Genomic DNA, 23,140 nt, shown 5'->3' on the forward strand with positions numbered 1-23,140 from the left:
CGACGGCTCAAGAAAAACAAGGCTTCATGAAGAAGTACGAAGCCTATTGCCGGCAGCTGTCCGCCCTCGAAACGGCGTTCTTTCGTCCATTCCGAATGCCAGTTGGTGCGTGTGTCGAGGATGAGCGCCGCCGTCTGATCGCTATGCTCGACATCTGTAAACAAATCGACGCGATAACAGAAGCCGATTGGATCAACTACTTACCGGTATGGGAAGGAAGGATTACGGGCGAACAAGACTTCGACAAGGTCAAGATGCTCATGAGCCGCAAGCTGGTGATGGATGTGAGTCTTACCGATGCTGACTCAAAGCTTGCACACGCAATGTACCAAGTGCTCGAGACCGAGAACATGGAGTGGATGGTTGAGAGCGAGCCGAAGAAGATCGTCCATTACCTGATGGATGCCCTGGCCCCAGAGCAGTTCAACAAGACCGTGAAGAACGAGCTGGCGCGCGAGTCAAACAAGCCCCTGCTGAAGGATGTCGTCGCTTTTATCAAGTGGCTTCGTGCCAGCTGTAAGGAATATCTACGGTGGGAACCCGCTAGCCAGTCCTCTGTCTCGGTGGCGAAGTCGAGCGGGAGGAAGCCCGAGAAGCCCGCCGGAACGTCTCCACGCACCGAAGAGAGCAAGCCGCCTCCTCGCAAGCGGACCTGCTTGAAGTGTGGCAGCGAGGCTCATCGCGCTAAGGACTGTCCCCATGCAGCAGCCGGCGAGGCAGAAGACCTTCTACGTAAATGGAGGGAGGCAAGGCCAGGAAATCCCCCGGTGGAGGCGAAGGTATCCGCCCCTGTACATGCTATCAAAGCGCTTCGCCTCGAAGAAGCTCCGATCGATCCGGGCAGCGCATGCATGGCTAGGGCGGAGAATGTTCTCGACATTCATGATGTCCTGCTGGATTCCGGGGCGGACGTGAATGTGGCGAGCCGGGGTTTGGTTGACCAATTGCTGCGGAGTGGTGCTGCAGTGCGAGAGGCGCAGTGTCCGCCTCGGCAGTTGGCTACGTTTGATGGTAGCTGCTTCGACGTGACGCAACGTGTTATCTTCAATGTGATTCAACTGCGCACGACGGCAGGTCCCTTGCTTCTTCGCAATACGCGGGCATGGGTGTTTGAAGAAGAAAAGAGCAAGTCCGTGCTGGTCCTGTCGAGACCCGTAATGGAGCACCTCGGGTATTCTGTTGAAGTAACCATCTCCGATGTGATACTGACTATCTAGGGGAATATAATTGTGCTATATCATATAGAGATTTCTTATATAACTGGACTGGTTGGTGGAGAATAACTCCCCTCCAGGACACCAGACTATCTAAATCACCACTTCCTCTTTTACGAACTCTACCACACAAGCGTCTTCTCCTTCTACATTCAAGACTCCCTCTTCACTATGGCCGCCTAATCCTCTCTACTTTTGTCCTCATTCAGTTCTGTACTGCCCTAACAACTCTGCGCAAATCATTCCTTCAACAGGTTATCAGCCCAACGCTTCGCCAGGGTACTGACGAGCTGAAAGCGGTAAGACGATGCGCCTCCAAGCCCCAAGGCTCATGAAGGAGATCGGAGAGAAAATCGCCGACGGACACCAACTCGCGTGAGGCCACGTTGCCAACTTGGCTCCAGCCACTGTGCTGTAGCACAGCATGCGTAGTTATTCGCCATGCTGGGAGTTCATGAAACCCCCGCGCCAGCCATGGAGCTGTAGCGCCGCACGAGACACATACATTCCGTGCCACACCGGCCATTGCCGAGTTGTGAGGCCATGATGCCAGACCAGCCATAGCGCTGTCTGGTTGAAAAGCCGTACTAGAAGGCCACAGTGCCTTGTGCTCTACGTACATGTACGCGTACACGTACACATACACGTACACGTACACGTACACATACACGTACATGCATTTGATGATGTACAAGTACATGTAGTACATATTTAAGGCGAAGAACTAAATACCGCCCTCACGCACCAGCAGCATTGCTGTAGTGTCACGCCATACTGGGAGGCCAAATGCCCCACTTGCGAGCTATAAAGCTGTGCAAAAATTATTCCAGCTACAAGCTGTGTATTTACTACTAGTATATGTGTACTTAATGAAATACCATTTTAAATATGTGCATCTCGAGCTACAAGGAGGAATGGCACAGCTAAAACCTCGCTTAATGCAAAGCTGCAGCAGTCTACTAAATGCAGATCTACGGCTTGTTGAGAACAGGTAATCCACTACATTTTGGACCTGTAAAATAAAAATATACTTAAAAAAACCAAGAAAGAGATAAAAATGAAAATGGGGCAATTGTCCCATACAAAACATGTGTCTGGTATTTTAACCAAGTTAAGAAATACGCCCAGAAATGTATGAAACTGGGAGGCAACAACGCCGAAACCAATTCATTCAATTCACCAAACTTAAAAAATTTATTGCGGCAAAAGTTTCAAACATTTCCAGCATAAAGAAAAAATCTTCAATACTTAATGACTTTAAGACAAGCCTACACAAGCCTCTGTCTACAGAAAGCAACTATAGTTTTACTGCATTAGTTTCATTTTCAATGGAATCGAATAGTTTTACAAAACCTATTGCTTGCACTTGCGAAGTATAAACAAAATAAAAATCTTCGAAATGAGAAACAACTCCATGAGCCTCTAGGGAGAAAAATAGCCCCAACGATGAGAGCCTGCAAACAAGATGCGTACATGTACACTACCAATGACACTGTTAGATGTTTTTATGCTTTGAAAGCTGTAGCCTTTCTTTAAAAATATTTGAAAACTATAAACTCTCCACAAAAAAGTAAAAGCAATCACAATAATAACAAACAGCAAATACGAAATTTCAAAGTGTGAAGAAATATCCACAAACTAAAGAGCACAAAACTGGCAGTTTAATGAACAAAAGTTTAACACAACTTTCACAAAATATCTAAATATCAACACGGTGAACAGGTGTATCCTCAAAGGTTTCCTGAGTAGCCAACAATACAGCGAACAGGTTTTGACACCTCAAAATGAAAGGTTTTCTTGAGTAGCTTTCTTCAAAACGCGTGCAACAAAAGCGCTAACAACGACATCCTACTATGGTGAACAGGTTTAATCCTCTACGGTTTTCCTGAGTAGCCAAAATAACAATAAAACAAGAAATCTGTACAACCCCTGCCAAAACTGGTAACAAAACGACAAATCTGACAATAGAAGTCAAAGAAAAAAGAATGTCAATATCAAAACAAGATCTACCTCTTGTAAATGTTCATGTACGCACAGGACTGTTATTAACAGCCACCTGTGGTGCACCTGACAGATAGAGCATCATACACATTCCTCGATGTGGGAGGCTGTTGAAGTAACCATCTCCGATGTGATACTGACTATCTAGGGGAATATAATTGTGCTATATCATATAGAGATTTCTTATATAACTGGACTGGTTGGTGGAGAATAACTCCCCTCCAGGACACCAGACTATCTAAATCACCACTTCCTCTTTTACGAACTCTACCACACAAGCGTCTTCTCCTTCTACATTCAAGACTTCCTCTTCACTATGGCCGCCTAATCCTCTCTACTTTTGTCCTCATTCAGTTCTGTACTGCCCTAACAACTCTGCGCAAATCATTCCTTCAACATATTCGGCTGATGCTATTCTGGCCGGAGCGTGTGACACTCGGCAGGAGTGGGATTTGCAGGAGCTAGGTGGCGGAGAAGGGAGCGCGTCGATCAACCTCATTCGTGATAATTCTCTCTCGGACTCAGCCCGTCTTGACGCAACGGACTGAGAGTTGCGACGCCGGAGCTGGATGGAAACAAGGTGACCAGGTCGCTGCGATCCTACAGGAGCGTGTGGAAGAATCTGCCCTCGCCGGTCTAGGGGAAGCTGAGGTCGAACAACTGAGGCTGCTATTACTGGAGTATCAAGATGTTTTTCGGACTTCCTTCGGTCATGATCCCCCAGGGCGGGTAGAACCGCTGCGCGTGCGCCTCCGTGAAGGAGCTACTCCTGTTCGTACCAATGCACGCCGGTATCCGCCGGCTCCCATGGAGTATTTGGAGCAGCATGTCGGCGAACTACTCGATGCGGGACTGGTGTATGTAAATCCGCGTAGCCGTTGGGCGTCACCACCTCGGATTGTGTCGAAGAGCACACCGGGAACCTATCGGATGACGGTCGACACAAGGAGAGTGAATGAGCGAGCGGATCCCATCCAGTGGCCGATGCCCATACTCGATGCGGCCCTGGGATTGCTGGAAGGCACGATGTGCTACTTTACGCTCGACTGGTTTCGTGGTTACTGGCAGCTTCCGCTGCATCCTGACTCGCAGGAGATGTTCTCTATTGTGACGCACCGTGGGATAATCACGCCCACGCGCGTTCTCATGGGAGGCACGGACTCGGTGGCGTATTGTCAACATGTGGTGGAGGAGGTATTCCAACCACTCCTCTATCATGGTATCCTGGCCTGGCTGGATGATATTTTGGGATACGCGGAGGACCACGTGACTTTGCTGGAGGTGTTGGAACGCGTGTTGTCGGCCTGTAAGTCTTTCGGACTTAAGCTACACCCAGGCAAGTGTCATTTCTTTCTTCGTGAGGCACGTTGGTGCGGAAAGCTCGTTAGCGCTGAAGGTGTGAAGCATTGCCCGTCTCGAGTGCAAGGACTGGTCTCCATGCCCGATCCGGTAAATGCTGGGCAGCTCCAGCAGTTCCTTTGTGACACAAACTGGATGCGGCAGAACATCGCCGGCTACAGCGAGTTAGTGGACCCCCGTTGCTGCGTGTGGTGGACGACGCGGCCAAGCGTGCAGGTGGGCTGAAGTCAAAGCAGTTGGGCCGAATTTCTCTCGTGGAGCTAGGGTGGGGACCTCAACATACAGAGGCTCTTCAGCAGCTCCGCAACGCACTACTTGCCATGGTTTCACTGGCACATCCTGACCCGAACACCGCCGTCGCCTTGTACACCGATGCGTCGCAAGACTTCTCGGCGGCCGTCTGTACTGCAGTGGATGAAAACGACTTGGCGAAACCGCCCGACCAACAGGATCACAAGCCCCTAGCATTTCTCATTGGCAAATTTACGGGTGCTCAACTACGCTGGCCGACAATTGAGAAGGAGGCTTTCGCAATTGTTGAGGCGGCGAAGCGCTTGGAGTACCTGCTTTTGCGACCTGGCGGCTTCCACTTGTTTACGGACCATCGTAACCTCGTGTACATGTTTAACCCGTCCGCAAGTGACGGACCGATGCAGCGCTACCAGGCTGACAAGCTTCAGCGATGGTCCATGGTTATGACTTCGTACAAGTACGTGATCGAGCATGTCAAGGGAGCCGATAACGTATGGGCTGATATGCTGAGTCGTTGGGGCTGTGGTGTCAACAAACCTGAAGGCATCGCTGCTAATGTCAACCAAGTTGTGGTTGTCCCGCCTATCTCGCCGCTGGCTTCGTCCGAGTTCGACTGGCCGATAATGGACGAGATCCGCACGATTCAGCGGGAGCAAGATGACCGTTCTGCCCAGGTGCAGTGGAGCGACGAACAAGAGTGCTTCGTGCTGGGTGGAAACCTGGTGTGGATACCGGAGGTGTCAACGGGCCTCATCCATCGCATTTGTGTTGTTGCCCACGCTGGTGTTAGCGGCCACCGTGACGCTAAAACCACGATGGAAGCGGTCGCAGACTGGTGTTGGTGGCGTACACTGAGCGCTGATGTCACTCGCTTCGTACAAGACTGTATACATTGTGTGGCCACCCGAAACGGACGTGAGCCTCGACCGTTTGGACCAGCGATTCATGCAACAAAGCCTAACGAGGTCCTACACTTAGATTTTCTCTCGCTGCCGGTGGACGAAGACACTGGCTACAAATACGTGTTGGCGATGAAAGACGACTTCAGCGGTTTTGTGGAGCTGTACCGAGTGAAACACCGGACGCTAGCGCGTGTGCTGTGGCTCTACTTGCGTGGTTCAACCGTTATGGTGTGGTGCCGCAGTGGGTTTCGGACCAAGGTATCCATTTCATGAGCCAGGTGATCGAGCAGATCGCAGCTGCAGTGGGAGCTAATCATCACTTCGCAACAGCATATTGCCCCTGGGCGAACGGGACAATCGAAGTCGTGAACCGACTTCGCTTATCAATGCATGCGTTCAATTCTTAGCGAGCGTAGGCTGGCACCGTCCAAAGGGTCAGGCGTGCTCGGGCTAGTTCAAGTCGCCTTGAACCAGCAAAGCTTCCGACCGACTCGGTGGTATTGCCCCGCTCACTGCGTTCACAGGTCTGTTTGCAGTGACCCCGGTCGCGACAATTTTTCTGATAAAAAGGTCGTTTCGATGGACGCTGAGACTCTCTGGGCCAAGCAGCAGCAACACCTGACCGAAATGGCACGTGCTCTGGAAGATATGCACCGTGAGGTGGCGAACACCAGTGATCAACGGCGTATCCAGGCGCGAGCACGCCGAGCGGCCCGGTCCAAGCCCGCCCAATTTCGCTGTTGGCGACTTCGTTTTAGTGGCAGGGGTGCTTCATATGGCCAACAAGCTAGCGATCAAGTGGCAAGGACCTAAGCGGATTGCTCGAGCTGTCATCGCGTGGATCTTCGAGGTCGAGGACCTTAATCCACCCCAACGCATCACAACACACCATGGCTCCCGAATTCGCCTCTATGCGGAGGCGGACCGAGAGGTCATGGAAGATCTGCTGCAGTACGCGCTGCATTCTCAGGGAGGGCACTGTGTCGAAGCGTTCCGGGGTGTAAGACTCAATTCCAGTACTCGGCAATGGGAGGTCGAGGTCAAATGGCTCGGCCTCGACGAGCTCGAAAATACGTGGGAGAGCTACTCGTCACTCTCTGCAGACGTTCCAGTCCTACTCGAGCGCTACTGTGAGGCCCACCACGATAACTCCGATGTCGTGGCGATGCTGGAGGCTCAAGCACGCCCAAGACAGCGGCAACGCCGACGCCGACGCTGACGCTCTTGTGGAGGGGGAAGTAATCTGCCGCCGGCTGATATGATGCCCCCAGATGATGGGCATCAGGTGGCGAACAGGCGTGATCATTAACTTTGCGTGTACTGTATGCAGTGCTTGGTGGCTTCCCAGTGGCGATGGACCAGCGGGTGATATACTAAGCCTGATATCCTAGGCTGGGAGCGGAGAACGAAGCTAAAGCCTAAGGATTTCTGTGTGGCTTGATGATCCCCCAGTGGCGATGGACCAGCTGGTGAGATATCAAGTCTGGGATCGTATATTTGGACGCATGAGATGCAGCCAAAGTTCATGGTGCTCCGAGGAGAGGCTGTGCAAGCCCTCATCAAGGAGGCAAACAGACAAGGGCGCAGGAGGAGTAGTGCCAGGTATCGATCTCTACATATTCAATCACTTTGCAATTTACTTTGTCCCTCATACTTGGTCGTGAACGCCGAGAACACAGATCAGAAGCACTTAAAGGGGACAAGGAAAATAGATCAGAGTGGTAGGGTGCGATTAAGAAATTAATATTAGACAGTATGTTTAATGTCTGGAGTAATGTGTTTGGTCGAAACTGCACCATGTCTGCAACTTTCCCAACCAGTTTGAAAATGTCTCGTCCTTGTGGGGTTATTGGTACAGTCTGGGAAAGAGGAAACGTTTTACTATATGCACACGAGCGATTACGGTGTGGAGTACCGAATTATCGTAGTCCTAGGCGTCACTTCAATAGCAAAGGATGCAAATCGTGAGCACCGACATATGAATGCAAATCATAGTTTTACCGAAGCATTCACTGCAAATTACTGTATTTAACATTCGCTACCGCTATCACTACCGGTACCAGCTTCAGACTCTATATCATCGTCAGAGTCGACATGACCATCAGTTAAATTGCATTTTTCCAGCTCTTGGACAAGCTCGCTATCAATATGTCCCGGATATGAGTCAAAATCTTGCTCAGCACGGCGAGTATCAGCCAATATGCCTACTTTTGCAAATCCACTAACAATTGTCTTTTCTGAAAGCTCGTTCCAGCATTTTGATATCCACTCCGTAATGTCTTCTCTTTTTGGGGGCTCCAATTTAAAGGGCTCTTCTGTATGCTGTTTCCGAAGTCGCTCAACTTCAGACTCTGCTTTCTCTTGCACTAGATCCTTGCGCACACGAAAAATATCTCTCTGGAGTTTGTCCCTTTTCTCCTGGCGCTGCTTCTCCTTGGCTCGATACGCAACAAGTTGGTCTCTCAGCCGGTTGATCCACAGACCTCGCAACCTAGTTTTTAGGGGGTTATTCCACGAAATATCTGCCGGTTGGCATACGTACGTGTAACGCGGCGGTACTTTTGCCTGCAGTTGAAGCATGAGACGGGAGACAGGGGCACCATCTTTCCGCAGCGAATTCACCCACACTACGATAGCGCGTTCAGCCTCCTTGGTGAGCACAGTCGCTTCACCAAGTCCGCGCAGATTTCGGTGGCACCCCCGCCCAGAATCACATGCAGCACGTATAGTTGGAGCCTGCTTGCTCCACTTGTGAATTTGTTTTTTCTTAGCACGAATGTCGGAGCCACTTAAGTCGCCGTAGAACTGTGAAATTGTCTCGTCAAGGCTGTGACCGCTGTCAATGTAGTCGAGGACGTCTCTCTTATGCGCATACTCTACTGCCCTACGTTGATAGGTCTTCCGCTTCTTTCCTGGTCCATTGATGCGAGGGCGAACCATACTTTTCGACGGCCTTCCGTTTTCTTTGTGGTGTTGGGCTCCGTTCTTTTAGCTTCCGCCGAAGTAAAATTAGAATGAACCTTATCGTAAGTAATGGAGCCATCTGTATTACAATCGAAGGATCCGATTGGTTGGTTCGTTGGTGACCCTTAGGAGTAAACGTTCCCTAGGACTACGATACTTCGGTAAGCTCAGAAGTCACGATCGTAAACATTATGGATAGCTCCGGATAATATGCCAAGTTTCCAACTTGAATTCTAATAAAACTAACCTAATGTCAGCAGTAAATAAAAAATTTCATCATTCTAAGCTTCTCGAAACGGTTTTAAATCCAATCAGTCGCTTTTCTCTGTCTGCTCAGTTGCGATGTCAACGAGCTGTTGTTGTGGGTAACACTAACAATATTTGGATATTTTTAAAGCTGTAACAGTCTGAGTCGTTCAATTCAAATTTCAAGCTGTCATGTAGCGGTAATCATGTATTTTTGATAACAGATCCATTTAGAATGCACAATACTGATTTTCAGCTGCTACCACTGGACTCTCGTTTCTCCTTTGTTACAACGTCGCAACTGTGGGTACCACTCTACTTGTCCTAGCGTCTCGAAATGCCAAGTTTTGTCGTGAAGGGCTTTGATTCGTCTTAAATTAGTCGGGTCTCATTGGTATTCAGAAGCAGACCATAATTGTAGGAGTTCTGACCAATAATAATGTTTTAAAACATAAAGGCCCCTTCATTTCGTCACAACAGTTTGTCTTGTTTTTGAATTACCATCTCTTTTAAGTGTAAATAATTGAACAAGTAGAACAACACGAGCCACTAAACCCCTCCATTACCAGAAATCCCCTGCAGGAACCGCCTATTTTACGTCGTAACTTACGACTTCATTTATGTATTGATTTCACTATGGACGTGCCCTGTCCACGTCATGATTCATAGGGATGGGTGTATAAGGTTTTGGGGGATTTTGGATTTGAAGTCGTCAGTGTTAAGACTTACCAAGTACACTAGCGGTCTCAAGCCCCATAACTTACGGCTTTATGAGCTAAAAAGACAATTTATGTAGCAGCAGCTCATGATGTGCAAGCTGATCGGAACGCAAAATGCGTGCACTCTTCAAGTTATCTCATACTGTCGCTTCCGTTTCTTCTACTTCGCCGGCGTGTAGACGCTCAGAATCAGCCTCATTGCCCAAGGTGACGAGAAGCTCACGGCGAGTGGGATTTCTAGAGCCAACCTTACCTACACGACGGAGCACAATGCGCTTGCCCAGAATCTCAGGAATTGAAACCCCACTCACAAAATCTTCATGCCAGATTTGGTAGCAAGTCTTGGGCAAACCAGCGTAGGAACGACGTGCCTTTGGGCAAAGGAAGCACTTTGCATCGGACTGAGAGCAGTCCTCGCAATAATAAGTAGTCTGGAACGACTTCTTGCGTTCGCCTCTGAGAAGCGCACAGACCTTGCATGCTCTTTGGCGGCGCTTTTGAACACCCGACATCGTCACCCAGTCATCAAACCGGAGATGAACGTGACCTTTTTGCCGACGGCGCTTTCGTGAGCGCGATGCTGGGGAGGGCGTTTGGGCTACCGGCTCGGCGAAGTCTTCGGGATTCAGTTGAAGTAGTTGTTTGTGAAGTGTAAGATACCAGTCTCCGCGATTATTTGGAACGCGCCGTTTGATCATGCACGTCTGCTTGTAGGTTATGTACGCGTTTACAAACGCCAATCCAAGAAGCCCATAAACAGCGACTTATAGTATTTCGCGAGCCGGTACGCTGTCTGGATCGAGTATGACTGGAGGCGGAGCTGATTGTGCACATCAACTCCGCCCATCCAGCGCTGGTAATCGCTTACAAGCTTTGGACATTTGATTGTAGACGATCTCACTCCTTTGATATTACGATGAATAGAATCTTCAGCCACTACCGGGCCCGTGGCTAGGTAGTGTACGGGCTTGCGGTCCCACCATTGGCAAGCAAGCATGGTGGGAGCCTCAATAGCACGCGAGAAAGAGAATGTTCCACGCTCAATCCGACGAGGTCGAGTCTTGCGACGTTCGACAATGCGCCTATCATACTCCACACGGTCGATCAGAATCGTTCCCAATACGTAGATGCTCATTGTGAGAAGCTGGATAGCCAGCGCTACCGATGTATAAAATCGGTCGATGACGACAATGTGGAACCCCTGTGGACGTTCGCCAAGGACAATCTTCATATTGCGGACCTACGCTGCAGTTCCGGTCTTATTGTCAAATGCTTCTTGATTCGTATCACTAGCTTCTCACTTGCCCACATACACTTCAAATCTAAAGTAGGAAGTTACGACGTCACGTACACAAAATATTTAGCATGGCGTAAGTTACGACTTTGAATACATAGTACAGCTCACCTGTGACAATAGGTGATGATAGAGTCGCAGACCATAAACATCTTCGTCCCGTATCGACGGGGTTTGTCCGGCATGACCATTCGAGAAGAATTACGCTTTGAAGTTGCTGGAAGTACACCTTCGTCAAAGGAGAACTTGCTTGGAAGCGACCAACCGGAAAGAAAGCGCGCCTGTAGAGCGTCCACAACAGGACGTAGCTTCTAGAGCCTGTCTCGTGCTCGTGGCGCCTCGTTGTTGACAAAGAGCAGGTCTCTCGGTATTGTAGTGCATCGATTGCGAGCCATAAACCTTCCGAAGTGTCTAGCAGGAAGCGCCCCATCCCCCGTCATCCCCCAGTGCCGTGATAACCGACGCGTCATCGGGTTCAATATCCTCGCGACCAGTAGCCCAATAACGTGTAAAAGATCGTGCGCTTCATACTTGGGCTCTGCTCGCAAGCGTCGAATAAATTGCTTCAGGCTCTCTGGGGTTGATACACCACGTTTCCGCTGGTTGGCCTTTATTCGTTTAGCTCTTGTATGCGCAGTCTGGTTCTTGTAGCGATTGGTCTCGTTCGCTACACGAATCCACAGAGATTTTGGTTCAAAATAGAAAAATAGCAGCATCGGAGAGTCTGCTAGGTCTTGTAGCTCACGAACTGGTGACGCCACATCGCACGACAGCCCAGGATACTCTGATCTGCCACTCGCGACCTCAGATGACGGGAGTGACGAGAGTAACAGCAGCGGCGAAGAAGCTATCACGCGGAGGGAGTATCCGAGCAGTGCTGATGATTCTGAGGAGGTAGCAGTTGGTATGGACGCTGCCTTTATCCAGACCTTGGGCGGCCACTTGGCCCTGGACGCTATAAACATGGACGCCCTTCGTGAGATAGAGTGGAGTACACCGTCTGATCCAACAGACTCATACCCTTCATACAGTTCATCAGCCGCTAGCACGCTCACGTCACTTGCAGCGACGACGAATCGGTCATCGTCCTCAGCACTCTCGCGATCCTCCACACTGAGTCCACCTTCTCCGTCTACGCTCGGGATGTCGTCAGCGGTATCGCTACCGTCGTCACCGACTGAGACCCTGCTAGCATCTGCTTTATCATTGACCGGGGCGGCTGTCTCCTCGATGTCGGATTCACTGCTCGAGTCGAACATGTCCTCGATCGTGCTCGCCGATAGCATGATGGACGTGTTTATTTGGGATGCCGTCACCGTCTCGTCAGCTGCAATTTCTCCGTCGACCACACTTCCTCCGTCGGCCCCCGTACTGCTGTCATCACTGCTATCCACAGAGAGATGGACTCAATCACGAAGATTACCACATCACATTCACCTGCGTAGATATTAGTAGAGATACACCCGATGAAATAAAGGAAACTTGACATACCAGCGAATGACTGTCCGCTGGGCGAGGAGTACCTCCACTTGTTTGAAAGTTCTGAAGGGCGCTTAGACGTCCAGCCCGCTGCCCAAAGCTGTCGACAAAGGTGCTTGAAGTCAACGGCCCGCACAGCGTCGGCGACCGCTGTCTCTCTGGTAGTCGCGCTTGACCGGATTCTTGCCATGCTGGCTAATTCTGGAATGGCCACCAGCCACTGACCTGATCTGAGGACTCATCACATGAGAGCGATCTGCAGCACACACACACCCTTTCTTTATCCGGTCCAGATTTGGCCTCTCCCAGCTTATACTTTTTCTCGTAAATTTAAACTTGTTTTCAGTATGGTCTTCGTTTTTTCGAGCCATTTGCTGTTTAAACCTCATTCTACGTCGTAACTTACTACTTTCCCCCTTCACAAAGTCGCAAGTTACGACGTTGGTAGCGGAGGAATTAAAGGGGACAAGTTCAATGGATCGGAGTGGTAGGGCGCTATTAAGAAATTAATATTAGACAGTATGTTTAATGTCTGGGGTAATGTGTTTGGTCGAAACTGCACCATGTCTGCAACTTTTCCCAACCAGTTTGAAAATAATCCGTCCTTGTGGAGTAATTGGTACAGTCTGGGAAAGAAGAAACGTTTTACTGTTTGCATACGAGCAATTACGGTGTGAGAGCAAGCTCAGAAGTCACGCTCGTAAACATTATGGATAGCTCCGGATAATATGCCAAGTTTCCAGCTTAATTTCTAATAAAACTTACCTAATGTCAGCAGTAAATAAAAAATTTCATCATTCTAAGCTTCTCGAAACGGTTTTAAATCCAATCAGTCGCTTTTCTCTGTCTGCTCAGTTGCAATGTCAATGAGCTGTTGTTGTGGGGTAACACTAACAATATTTGGATATTTTTGAAGCTGTAACAGTCTGAGTCGTTCAATTCAAATCTCAAGCTGTCATGTAGTAGTAATCGTGTATTTTTGATAACAGATCCATTTAGAATGCACAATACTGATTTTCAGCTGCTACCACTGGACTCTCGTTTCTCCTTTGTTACAACGTCGCAACTAGAGAACTTTCGAAGCACACTAGATTTGAGGCTCAGTTTCAGTACAACACCTTTTTATGCAAACTGAAACTAGAATCCTTATCAACCAAAGGTGCGTTTTGAACTGTCTCAGCTTCAGCTCGACGAGTTACAGGCTAACGGCAGTGACAGTGGAAGAAGCGATGCCAGACCGGGAGACTTATGCAGTCACACCGCTTGCCTTGCCCACGGACACGTCGCCCAGTGTACGTAAAAACTTTACAGTGACTAATGGCCTTATTTTGCTCCGCTGTGCAAGCCTAGTGAAGCCATGGGAGGCTGCCGTGGGCACAGCAAATGGATTCATGAAGGCCTTTGAGATTATAGCAAAAAAAATACCGCGCTGTTAACGGACTTTTGAAGAAGGACGGCCCTGCCCTGCGTACTCGCTTTGGTCGGCTAGTGCGTATGTTCCGGGAGGCACAGAGAGCTTCTGTGCGGGCCTCTGGCACCACTGAAGAGTACCGAGAGCGCGTCGTACTGCTACAAGACATCGTAAGCCGTATGGGCAATTGGAAGGAGCTGGATGATGAAGAAAAAGCCAAGGAAAGAGCGAAGAACAAGGAATTGAGACGTCGGCAGAGCTGATGGAGGCTGGCTATGGGAGAGATGGACCAGATGGACGACGGGGAGGAGGATGACCAGGGAGATGATGGCGGCGTCAGCGCTGCTGTGGGCGGAGATTCGACCGAGCAGCAAAGTGACGACAGTGCTAGTCACCGCTGCTCAGGAGAATCTCCTGGATCCGGCCGGAAGAGAGCGGCGACATCTGGAGCTCATCGTGTCCAGAAAGTCAGCAATCGTGAGAAGCTAGGAGCCGTCGCTGACGGGATTGCCTCTGCCATCGAGCGCTCGATCGGTGACGCCAGTTCCAAGTACGAGTACTTGCGAGAGCGGCTGCAGTTTGAGAGGGAAGAGGCACTCAAAAGACTGGAGTTTGAAGAGAAACGCATGGCTGCTAATCAAGATAGAGAGGCGCGACGGGAAGCAGCTGAGCAGCAGCGAGAACGTTTCCTACCAAGAATTCATGCTCAAGCTTTTGCAAATAGCTATGAATAAAACGAATTACAACTTGAGTCGTTATATCTTTGTTTAGCTACAGAGATAAAACTCTAATGATGGAGGTTTCATTCCAAAGTACATTGAAATTTTATTTCCACGGGGCTGTATGCAAGTATGACAGTTTGTTAGCAAAGCAGCTTATCATAAATAGCTGTCCAACCGGTGTTTGGCGTACTCTCATTTTCTTGTCCCAATTTACAAAAGACCACAATATCTTCACTCGACAGAACCCCCATTCCACTGCTTCACGAACACTGCTCATGCGGAAGTAAAATATTGCTTGGAGACTCCCTGACTCACTCGGAGCAAACGGGCAGCAAAGATAGTCGTTGGTGCCGTATGCAGGGTCGCCATAAATGACTCTACCTTTAAAATAACTGTCGTGTCCCAACACTTCCAGCTATCCGCTCATGCTCAGCATAGTTAAATCGTGGCGCCTTCCTTCCACAGGGCCAAAAACACAGAAAGTAGGCCGTCCGGCGTCGTTACAGTCTAGGGTGGCCGTTGTAGACAGAGCGCGGCAGGTTCTCGAAAGAGGAGGCTGGGTTGCTGCGTGTGCTAGGTCGCGCAATGTATTGCTTAATACCATCAATAAACTTCCAGCATGAACGAAGTGGGGCCCTTTTCATTGCGATTACTTCGCAATAGTCGTCAAGACGATTGACTACGATACTGTGAGCGAAATATAGTCGATCTGCATGCTCATTGTAAAGAATAGCGACAGTCTCCTTGCAGATACGGCTGTAAGCAGCAGTTCACCGCCCAAACTCATTGGCTACAGTAAAAAGCTTGGACGGCTCGGAAAGCCTGCGGCAGACCACTACGAGAGCCTCAACGCTGGGGAGAGTGTCACCGGTCGGTGTAAGTAGTAGTGGCTGGGGTAGCCGTAGCTTGATAGACAAACACTGAAGTTCCCCAATAGTGAAGTTGTAGCGAATACGGGCTGTAGCGTCATCCATGTCTAGGTCGAAGTGGCTGTCGAAATTGATACGAGGACCACGCTCGAGAAGACGAAAGCAATGGTTCTCTCTGAGAGCGAACATTATGGCCAGGAATCGCCGCCGCTTGCCTCTAGCCGCTGCCCAGGCGCTGCATATGATAATTGAAGCTTGGTCGGCCGTCAGTTTGGGCGCCACGAACACCATCTTGGTCGGCACTGTGCCTCTGGCGCTCCACTCAAACTGAAAAGGTAGTTGAGCTAGAAGCCCCTTTTGCTCTACCCTAACCAGCGATAGAGTTGAGTTTCAGCCCTTCCGCGATTACGGTACTATCATTAGCTGAAACTGGAACTCAAATCACTGATTTTTTGGTCTTCGAAAGTTCTCTACTGTGGGTACCACTCCACTTGGCCTAGCGTCTCGAAATGCCAAGTTTTGTCGTGAAGGGCTTTGATTCGTCTTAAATGAGTCTGGTCTCATTGGTATTCAGAAGCAGACCATAATTGTAGGAGTTCTGACCAATAATAATGTTTTTTTACATAAAGGCCCCTTCATTTCGTCACAACAGTTTGTCTTGTTTTTGAATTACCATCTCTTCTAAGTGTAAGAAATTGGACAAGTAGGACAACACGACGCACTTAAAGGGGACAAGGAAAATGGATCGGAGTGGTAGGGCGCGATTAAGAAATTAATATTAGACAGTATGTTTAATGTCTGGAGTAATGTGTTTGGTCGAAACTGCACCATGTCTGCAACTTTTCCCAACCAGTTTGAAAATGTCCCGTCCTTGTGGGGTTATTGGTAGACAGTCCGGGAAAGAGAAAACGTTTTACTGTATGCATACGAGCGATTACGGTGTGGAGCAAGCTCAGAAGTCACGCTCGTAAACATTATGGATAGCTCCGGATAATATGCCAAGTTTCCAACTTGAATTCTAATAAAACTTACCTAATGTCAGCAGTAAATAAAAAATTTCATCATTCTAAGCTTCTCGAAACGGTTTTAAATCCAATCAGTCGCTTTTCTCTGTCTGCTCAGTTGCGATGTCAACGAGCTGTTGTTGTGGGTAACACTAACAATATTTGGATATTTTTGAAGCTGTAACAGTCTGGGTCGTTCAATTCAAATTTCAAGCTGTCATGTAGCGGTAATCGTGTATTTTTGATAACAGATCCATTTAGAATGCACAATACTGATTTTCAGCTGCTACCACTGGACTCTCGTTTCTCCTTTGTTACAACGTCGCAACTGTGGGTACCACTCCACTTGTCCTAGCGTCTCGAAATGCCAAGATTTGTCGTGAAGGGCTTTGATTCGTCCTGGTCTCATTGGAATTCAGTAGCAGACCGAAATTGTAGAAGTTCTGACCAATAATTAATTTCATAACTAAAGGCCCCTTCAAATTCGTCACAGACTTCCTGGGTAGCGAATATCTTTCCGCGATCGAGCCACCACCGTCGCACGCTGCCCCCATCCAGCTTTTTACCTTTTTGCACGGAAGTGCTTAATGCCTTCGTCGTTAATCCACTGCAGATACTGATAGGGGATCTTGATGGCATTTTGTAGAATGAGATGCTGCAGGAGCCACACTGAAGTGGGTGGTGGTCAGGCTGCGGTCAATGACAGCGAGTTATCAACATCACGCTACATCTAGGCTAATACACATGGATGGGTACTTTTCGGGCAGAGGGTATTATAGTAGCCGGAATATATCCGTTATTAATAAGCGTACTTTTATTATATAATCCTCTTGCTTCAAATAAAAAATGTTTCTTTAGATTTTATCGTAACTGAAAAAACGTACTTTTAGCGAGCTGCGCGGTGAAGGATGCAGGCGAAGCAGTATGAGGTGCGTTGACATGTTTTTCTGCTCGTCTGAATACTAACAACTACATTAGGAGAGGATTCTTAAACTTCAGGATGCACTAGAGATGCAGAAGCTCAAGAATACGTGTGAGTGGTGTTGAGTGCATTGCTATACCGATGCCGAGCTAATCGTCTATGCTTTGCAGCTCAGCTAGGGCGAATTAGGTAAGAGTGGTACGCTTGCAGCGTGAATATTTTTTGGTGAATTAAAGCGGAGTACTGTATGCAGAGCATTAGAAGAACAGCTGGATAAAGTACAAGTAGCGCTCGAAGAAGAACGCGAAGAAAAGTGCGTGCATCTTACAAACCTGAAGCTACGTGGCTAACTCTAGCGTTGGAAAGAGAGACAATTTTGAAGAACCGACAAACAAATCGATTGTTGATGGAGCTCCGAGAAGAGCGTGTGCAGAGATTACAGGATCTGGAAGAGATCTATGCAAAAGACAAGAGGCTGGAGGCTATGACGACCGAAATGGTACGTTCTCTTTGGCTCGCTTCAAGGAAGAAGGTATCTCATGACAATGTATGCGGGCTTGCTAGTCTGCCGCTACACGAGGTATCATCCAGGTGAACGTAGAAATCGCTCACAAAGATGCGGAGCTGGTTGGTCTACGTGCCACAGCGAAATGTAGTGCCAAGCTGCTACAGGTTTGATCTACTAAATTCGTGATCTACTGAAACTACCGGTGTCTTGATAACGTCGCCGCATATCTGCAGAAAGCTGAGCAAGACTTTCTCATCACTCATCAGGATCTTGAAAGCACGCAGCTCAAGTTGCTGGACTGCAAACGGTGCGAACACCCAACTCGAACGTGAGTTTGTCCTAACTCGTCTGAAATTATCCCAGTAAGTTATCTGTCAAAGATCGCGAGGTCCGCATGTGGATCGAGAGATACGAACAAGTCATGATGGATCTCCACGCTTCGCAATTCCGCCTTACGCAATTGGCACGAGGTACTCAGATCAACTCTTACCGAAAAATGGAGAGGTAGAGCGTTCTAACAAGAGTCGTTGTAGACGCAAGCTCCAAGGAAGCAGCACTAACGGTAACCTCGATAAAGCGGTCTTCACAGCAGCTTCGCTAATAATTTCCGGTGTTGCAAATTTGGAATGTCGAAGTAGCGAGGGCTCGCAATAGACATCGACAATCCCGCGAATGGACTTGCAAGTCTCCGTCCTCGTCCAGTGCCTTTGATGAAGCCTGTTGGGCTACATGATCGCGCTGTTCGGAGATATCGACGAGATCAAATTTGGAATCGAGCGCACGCCAGCACAGCCAGCATTTCAAATATGCAGCCAGCCTCTCGCTTGAAACCTGTACACTCGGCTGGCTCACTTCCTCCTGCCCATGCTACAGCAATACCGCCACTCGATCCGACGCCTATCGTAAGCCGCGATTGTTTTCAGTGTACAGCGACGACGACGCCAAAGAATCGGTGAGAGTTATTCAGCATTGGGTTGTCTAGTTAGTGGACTTACACCATTGCTTATTGCAGAACTCCCGCCATACCAAGAGACGAACGCGACTCGCCGTACGATTTGATCTTGATGCGCTGAGACGAGAAACACTTGCAAAGCTCACGTATGCTCATAATATCGTCGTTTTGTGCACAGAGAAACTCGCCCAGGGTCAAAATATCTTGGCTATGGTCTGGGGCTTCTCAAGAAAAATCACATCGTTCCGGATAATAACTACAATTAATCATTTGGGCTAGTACATTTCGAAGCGTCACAGCGATATTGTTGTACGTCCTCGAAGTCGCTCGTCCGACGATGTCTTGCAGTGCTGAGCCACGCGCCCGATAGCAGTAAGGAGGTCAGTTGAAGCTCGAGCCAACCGAATCCCGTACGAGTCCATTTGATGGCCCGAAATTTGCTTGAATCGATGATCAACCTTTAGATCACGGAAAGCAGAAGGAGCGAATCGGTACGCACTTAGCTTTGCCGACACTGGTAACTCAGTACCGACAGTAAACAGTGTACCGATCGTAGCTGTTGTCCGCTTGGATAATGCCACATAGACGGTCTGCAGGTAAGAGAGCACAAGCTCAACCAAATCAACCAGCTCCAACATCGGCCGGCTGTCGTTGAATGTGATCGCTTCACACACAATTCCGCACAACTCGGTCAACAAGACACAGCTATAACAAGTCAGCAACAGAATGAGTTAGCAAGGCGTTGGAGACGCTCGGACCATAAAAAAGACGTACCAGATAATGCTGCTCACAGCTTCTTCGCCAGGTACGAGCTTGATCATGCATTCCACTATCCATTCGAGGCAAAAGTGGAGCTCACTCAGCTGAAAATCAAAGGGAGCCAGACTGTCCTCGTCACTTGTAGCATCAAGTTCATCAGCACTTCCGTTTTTCAGGTTCAAGTTGGCGTGATTGAGAACAGCGCGCACGAACTGACATAAAGGCACCATCGTTTCCAGCAACGTAGTAACGTCTTCTTCTAGCACGAAGGAGAAGGTTTCCCGCGCGAAATCATCCAATACAAACTTCCGGAGTTGCTGGAGACGTTTACAAGACGTAAGTCGCGGTTGAGCTCGTGAATGCTCGAATGACCTCGTGCATCTACAGTTGAAGAGGCCACACGACAAATAAAATGCTTCTCGTCGAACTGTCTTCACATCAATATCTACGGTGGCGCCTTTGGAAGCCTCGTCGTCTGGGTAATAATTGTGAATTCCCAGAGGTCCATCAGGATCCAAAATATTCACGAGTAGCGTTCTTAGATGAGATTTTTTCCATCCGGCCTTGAACGTCTGGTAAATCTCTGACGTCTTCAATACAGTGCACAGTTCTACTTAGTACTATTGGATAGTAATAACACAAAGTCTAAAGCTGCAACATACCTGTGCAAACCAATGTAACAAGCTGGGGTACTTCTGACGAGCGAAAAAGAGCTGAACACTGTCCACAAACCGCATCGAGGCCGAACAAAAGCCTTTCCGAAGCTCGTCATTCACACTTCGAGCTCCATCTCGTCGGACCTGTCGTCGTTGATCTTCCAGTAACTTAATTGCTAGAGGGTACTCGGCGCTATTGACTTGACGAAATAGCAGCTCCATCGCGCTAAAGAAGAGATTATTTTCTCCAATCGCCATCTCGCCACAGTAGAACAGCAATGCATCAATGCATTGATACATGAAGCGAAACATCGTGGTCAGTCCCGTAAGTCTCTCGTCAAACGATTTAATCGTGTCGTCCATTTCGTGATACGATCGTCCTCCTGTGGTATTCACGCCAGCCTGCCGGAGAAACAACTTGCCATACATATGCCAGCTGTGATTCCAATGGTCGATCTCTTTACAAGCTCGACGGAAATTCAGCTTGTAGGCCCTGCAACATACGAAAGGTTAATATTTCAAAATAAGAAAAATAGCCAGCGTGTCGGATCTGACAGCAGCACTTACTCGAGGAATGAGACGAAGATTCCAGTCGGAGCGTTCACCATCTTGATTCGAAACTGGTTCATCTCCTGCCGATCGGTCGTGCGAGAAGCAGCGAGCGTACTCCAAGTGTTGCCAGCACTTTTACAAAATGACTGGAATACATCCAAATGGAGATCGTACAATGTGGCGACGTCGTGAAGTCCTGCTCCGTTCGCACGCACCGATGAACGAAATTTGCATGTGGATGCTACGTCACGTAACAGCTTCAGTATCTGTGGATCCATTGACCCAAATCCTACCGAGTCACTGCGGAGTAGATGATACATGATGCCGTCCGTCAACATGACCCAGTAGTCTGAATCACGAATACGACTCTGGTTGAGCGTAGATTCTTGACTCACCCCGAATGGAACATCCTCCAGCTTAAACACGATTGGAGTAGAGTTTAACGCCGCAACGTCAAGCGTTCCCAACAGCCACGCGGTACACAGTTCTTGATCTGATCCATTTTCTCTCAGGAACTCATTTCTTAGCCATTCCTTCTTGGGGTTATACTTCAGTGCAGCACCTAGCACGCGAGGTGCAAGATTTCGGGGCTTGGCGGTCGTAGACGTCAAATAATTCCAGAAAAAATGAGCTGTGCACGCAGAAATAACCCTCCCGAGCAAGTCAATCGCGTAGAGTTCGTGGAATGTTGGACCATCCGTCGAGGGGTAATTCAGCACAAGCTGCTGTACAGCCACTCGCAACTTGCTCGTGACCAATTGAGCCACTTTAGGTCTGCATTTCTCTATGGTCCATGCTGGAGTAACACTAGGGCCACGTCCCGAAAGCAGCTCCATGTCTGCTTCCGCCAGTGCAGCATCCAAATCACTGTCAAACCCTGAAATCAGTGCGAAACACTGCTTTGGCTCATCTGGCGCTCGAGGGAGCACAAGCTGGAATATCTCCATCGCAATCTTCAGATCGGTAGCAGTAATGATCTTTTGGGTTGCAGCAGTCAAGCATGCCTCCAATCCAGAGCTAAAAACATGTTCAAGACTCTTTTCAACAGCAGCGCCAAACGCTGGTCCGACTCGTATACCCGATGAAGGCATCTCGAGCATCTTCCTGATCAGATCACGCATTTGGTAGAGTGAGGACATTGCTGCGTCTAAACACAACGAGACGTTGTCAGTGCCGATTGTTAAATAAGGTACACACGACTTACTTTGGAGCCGACGCCGACGCTCATGTAGTGCCTCACTAGTTTTGATGACTGTACCAGTTGACTGCTTCGGCGTGGGAGATGGGAGGGGGGTGGTTTGCAGCTTATTCACGGACGATACCAGTCGTTCATTGAGACGCCAGAATATTGTGGGAAATTCAGTCGAGTTCTTCTCCAAGAGCACAGCGCCAAGTGTAAAGAGGGCTTGAGCCGTTAAAACCTCACACTCAGACTTCCCTGATGTGCATCGCAGAATCTCCTTGCAGTAAAAATCCACCTCTCGCTCCAAGTATCTGACGTCTTTCGCGGGTCGCTCGCCTGGAAAATGCTGTTCGTCGCCGCATTCCATACAAATTCCCAGTATTGCGAATACGAGTAGTACTGACGTGCTCAGTCGTTCCTAAATAGCACCATCAGAGTCACGCATAGTTCGAGGTCAGAGTCAAATCAAGGAGAAAAGAAATGTGTTATGGACAGGATGGCGAACCTGTCCGATCTTAGAAGCCCTTGGAGATCGCTGTGGTGGTGCTTCGGGTTGTTGAGCTGGCTGTACACTGGCTAGTGTGGGCTCTTTTCCCCAGTTCCAATCTATACGTGAGCTTTGTGGCACTGCTTCACGAGCTGATAGTGGCGTTCCGGTGGGAGCCTGTTGATCTGGAATTGCGTTGAGAACAACGCGACGGAAACGAATCCGATGGACGCGCTTTTCAAGTTTCAACAGCTGAATCTGTTTATTGGCAAAGCCACATCACAATTGTTAGTGCTGTAAACGCGCTTAAGACTTTCAATCCACTTCTTACCCAGATGATTGTGCAGAGAGCAGTTGTTAAGTCTCCGTCGTCGCTGTGTTCTCCAGCAAACGCAGCAAGTCGAAGTCTTGAGTTACCAAGCTCTTTGCATCGAATGATAAACTGTTTCAAGATTTGGGGAAGCTCAACGATATCATCTGGGCGGTGTGATACATTGTTTCCCCACAGCTCGCGCAGAATAATCTCCACGACCTCTACAGAGTCATTGTGCCAGCCAGCAAGCATTAGCGTTAAGCGGGTCAAAGTCGACTGGTAAAGCAGACAAACCTTTGGATGGATGCCACTGCTTTGAGAACGTTGTGATACGCTTCAGTACGTGCTGCTTGTACAGATCTGTCGTATGCA

At 48.8% G+C, this 23,140-nt stretch overlaps 3 protein-coding genes across 3 annotated transcripts; 2 read left to right on the forward strand and 1 right to left on the reverse strand.

Annotated features, from left to right (window-relative positions):
- Nucleotides 1-26: 26 nt before the first annotated feature.
- Nucleotides 27-1,397, forward strand: PITG_15942 (uncharacterized protein; the record flags this gene model as incomplete). Its single annotated transcript, XM_002898115.1, has 3 exons — nt 27-105; nt 217-1,171; nt 1,295-1,397. 3 exons carry the CDS (start codon nt 27-29, stop codon nt 1,395-1,397), a joined length of 1,137 nt encoding a protein of 378 aa, XP_002898161.1.
- A 16,050-nt stretch (nt 1,398-17,447) lies between these two features.
- PITG_15945 (uncharacterized protein) lies at nt 17,448-18,694 on the forward strand (the record flags this gene model as incomplete). The annotated part of the gene is made up of 9 exons (XM_002898116.1): nt 17,448-17,473; nt 17,612-17,675; nt 17,729-17,857; nt 17,923-18,030; nt 18,100-18,173; nt 18,230-18,336; nt 18,400-18,428; nt 18,505-18,606; nt 18,659-18,694. 9 exons carry the CDS (start codon nt 17,448-17,450, stop codon nt 18,692-18,694), a joined length of 675 nt encoding a protein of 224 aa, XP_002898162.1.
- Nucleotides 18,695-19,111: 417 nt separating this feature from the next.
- On the reverse strand, nt 19,112-21,906 carry PITG_15946 (uncharacterized protein; the record flags this gene model as incomplete). The annotated part of the gene is made up of 8 exons (XM_002898117.1): nt 19,112-19,209; nt 19,288-19,523; nt 19,593-19,681; nt 19,778-20,167; nt 20,240-20,354; nt 20,421-20,726; nt 20,801-21,551; nt 21,681-21,906. The coding sequence occupies 8 exons, from the start codon at nt 21,904-21,906 to the stop codon at nt 19,112-19,114; spliced, it is 2,211 nt and encodes a 736-aa protein (XP_002898163.1).
- Between the last annotated feature and the right edge of the window lie 1,234 nt (nt 21,907-23,140).

This window comes from Phytophthora infestans, genomic scaffold (assembly GCF_000142945.1).
Source record: "Phytophthora infestans T30-4 supercont1.39 genomic scaffold, whole genome shotgun sequence".
In the NCBI taxonomy this organism is placed as follows: domain Eukaryota; phylum Oomycota; class Peronosporomycetes; order Peronosporales; family Peronosporaceae; genus Phytophthora; species Phytophthora infestans.